The sequence below is a fragment of the Echinops telfairi genome, unplaced genomic scaffold, assembly GCF_000313985.2.
Source record: "Echinops telfairi isolate 266 unplaced genomic scaffold, ASM31398v2 ScPeMD7_25;HRSCAF=90, whole genome shotgun sequence".
NCBI lineage: Eukaryota > Metazoa > Chordata > Mammalia > Afrosoricida > Tenrecidae > Echinops > Echinops telfairi.
The window spans coordinates 2,964,963-2,967,550 of record NW_022103922.1 but is presented as its reverse complement, the minus strand read 5'-3'; the positions used below and the strand labels follow the sequence as shown (position 1 = coordinate 2,967,550).

Here is a 2,588-nt window from a genome sequence, read left to right as displayed (position 1 = left end):
GGTGGCCCAGAGCCTCAGCCCGGCATAGCAGCTTTGGTTTCTCGTGTGTGCCTGGGGGCTGGGGCCCAGTAGGCTGTCACCCCCTGACCTATGGCCTGGTAGGGAGATGGGGAGCCAGGGTGAGACCTCGTCTCTCTGCTGGGCATCAGTAGAGAGTGGGGGTCCTTTGGTGATCTTGACCTTGCTGGTGGACGAGCACCCCACGGCCTCCACTCTGAAACCTCAGCTTCCTCATCTGGAAAATGGGACTGTGGTCTTGTCCCTCCTGAAGCGCTTGGTCAGGGCCCAAGAGACCAGGAATTCAGGGCTCGGCACCCAGCAGGCCGCCAGTGGGCAGTGGGGTGGTGCTGCGGGCTATGTCTGTCCAAGGGCTGAGCCTGGCCCAGGGTCGAGGGGTCCTGTGTGCGGGTGCATCCATACTGGGAGGCTTTTGGAGTGACGGGAAGCAGGTCGGGGTCTGAATTGGGGTGCATGGTCTCTAGGACAGGGCTGATGGAGGAGTGCACCCTGGAGAGGGGAGGAGGGGGTCCGGAGGTCTGGAGCAGGCAGAGGAGGGAAAGGGACCCTTGCCATTACCCCCAACCTGGGTGGGAGAGGCAGGTCTGAGGCCTCTGGGGTGACTTTGGCAGTCTGGCCGGGGTAAGGGCCGGGGCTCCCTTGGAGTCACTTTGTGAGGTGATGTCTGGGAGGCTGGCTCCCACCACCCCCTGGGGCTGGGGCAGACAGTCCGGGGATGGGCAGCGGCTGCCCCTGCCCTGGCCCTCGGGTGTACTTGGCCTGGGAGGGCTCTGCTGCAAGGGCCGTTTCCCTGAACCCCAGCTGGGGAGCCGTGGGCAGTGTGGGGACCCCTCAGACTGGCCGGGGTGCTCATGTCTTCCCTCTGGACCTTCCCCATTTATCACCCTCCGAGTCCAGTCGCCTGCCTCTGTTGGGGGGAGTGACTGTGGTGCTAGGCGCCCCCCCTGCCCCGCCCTCCCGCCTGCTCCCTAGCAGCGTGCCGTAGGCGTTCAGAGGCAGAGGCAGGCAAAGAGGGACTTGCTGTAATTGGCATCATGGTGGGCAGGGGCAGTGCCAGGGCCGGGCAGCGGGCCCACTGGTCCTGCTTCCTAAGTGGGCAAATCCCGAGGGCCACCAGGCTGTCAGTCTAACAGGAGCACAGGGGTCCCCAGGGGACGGGTTCTGCCAGGATGCTCTGGGGACCGGGTGGGAGAGCAGATGCAGTCATGGGGTCCAGAGAGGTGTAGCCTGGCACCCAGAGAAAGCTGACAGGGAAGCTCCCGGTGGGTGCCGGACAGTGGGGCTGGCCAAGGGCACCTCTCTTGGCCGCCCCGGTGGGGAGGACCAGGGAAGCTGCCATTGAGGGTCCGGGGGGCCGACGGGTTGGCGGGGTCAGACGCAGGCACAGCACAGGGTGGAGCAGTCCAGCTTGGCGGGGGTCCCCGCGCTTCCCGCCTTCTTGTTGACCTTGGGTAGCAGCAGGGCAAAGGACATGGCCAGGGCGCAGTGGTAGAAGCTGTGGACGTAGGTGTACTCCCATTCCTGTGGGTGGGGGCGGGCCGGGGTGGGTCTGCAGCTCCTCTCCCTCTGAGGCCCACCCCAGCCTCTGCAGGGGTCGGAGGTCTGGGAGCCGGGCACACCTGGCACAGGGCCTTCAGGACTTCCCTGCTCTGCAGACTCCTGGGGAGAGGGCCAGGGTGTCTCCCCCTCCTGCCCTTGTTCCCCACCCTCTCTCCCCGACAGCAGTCCCTGGGGCTCTCCAGGGTCCCTCCCGCTGACCGCGAGCCTCAGCTCAAGCTCTCTGAGGGCAGGGCCCAGTCGCTGGCCTCTCTGCAGCGGCCTCTGCTGCCTCCCCTTGGTGTTGAGGGGGAGCCACCGGCTGGAACGAACTCCGGCCCCTCCTGGGCAGTGTCCACAGGGTGGTGGGTGTAATGGCCAGGGCGCCCTGACCCATCACGGCTTCCATCCCTCCACCCCCCCCACCCCCCCGGATTTGGTACCTCAAAGAAGAAACGTAGCATCAGAGCCAGCGCCCCAAAGCAGAGCCCGGGCCCGATCTGCTGGGTGTAGACGCTCTTGTCGGGGTACAGGCCCCTTTTTTCCTTCATCTTTGGCAGCTGCAGAGGGGAGACAGTGGGCTGGGACCCTCACTCAGACCCCAGGCTCAGGGTCAGCCCAGGCTGGAACAGCCCCTTCCTGGGCAGGCTCTTTCCTGCTTGTGACCCTGCCCGGCCCGGCCCCTTCCTGGGCAGCCCCTCTTTTGAATGCCGCCCTTCCCCACAGGACCCTGGGCTCTGGCCCGGCTCCTTCCCATCCCACCCCTCCCTGAACATGGCCTCACCACCCCGTGCCTTGCCCCTGCCTGGCTCACCACTGGGCAGGATAAGGGCCTTCCGGGGACCAGCTGCATCCGCTGCACCCCACCCGCTCTGCAGACTAACCAATAGGAACCATTCCCGAGGGGCCCCCTTTCCCTACTGGAGACCCCTCAGGCTAATAGGTTGGTGGGGATGGTGGTGGTGGTGGGGACAACCTGTGCCCCTCCCTCTCTCTGGGTTGCTTTCTGTCTTCCAGCTGGGGAGTGGGGGGGG

At 66.0% G+C, this 2,588-nt stretch overlaps 1 protein-coding gene across 1 annotated transcript in view; it reads right to left on the bottom strand.

Moving 5' to 3' along the window:
- Positions 1-1,389: 1,389 nt before the first annotated feature.
- MYMK (myomaker, myoblast fusion factor) overlaps positions 1,390-2,588 on the bottom strand; it is a 17,813-nt gene continuing 16,614 nt past the window's right edge. The window contains exons 4-5 of the mRNA XM_004714447.2: positions 1,998-2,114; positions 1,390-1,539 (exon numbers count right to left, since the gene is read on the bottom strand). Of these exons, the coding sequence (XP_004714504.1) occupies positions 1,390-1,539; positions 1,998-2,114 (267 nt within the window). The remainder of the gene's footprint in view (positions 1,540-1,997; positions 2,115-2,588) is intronic.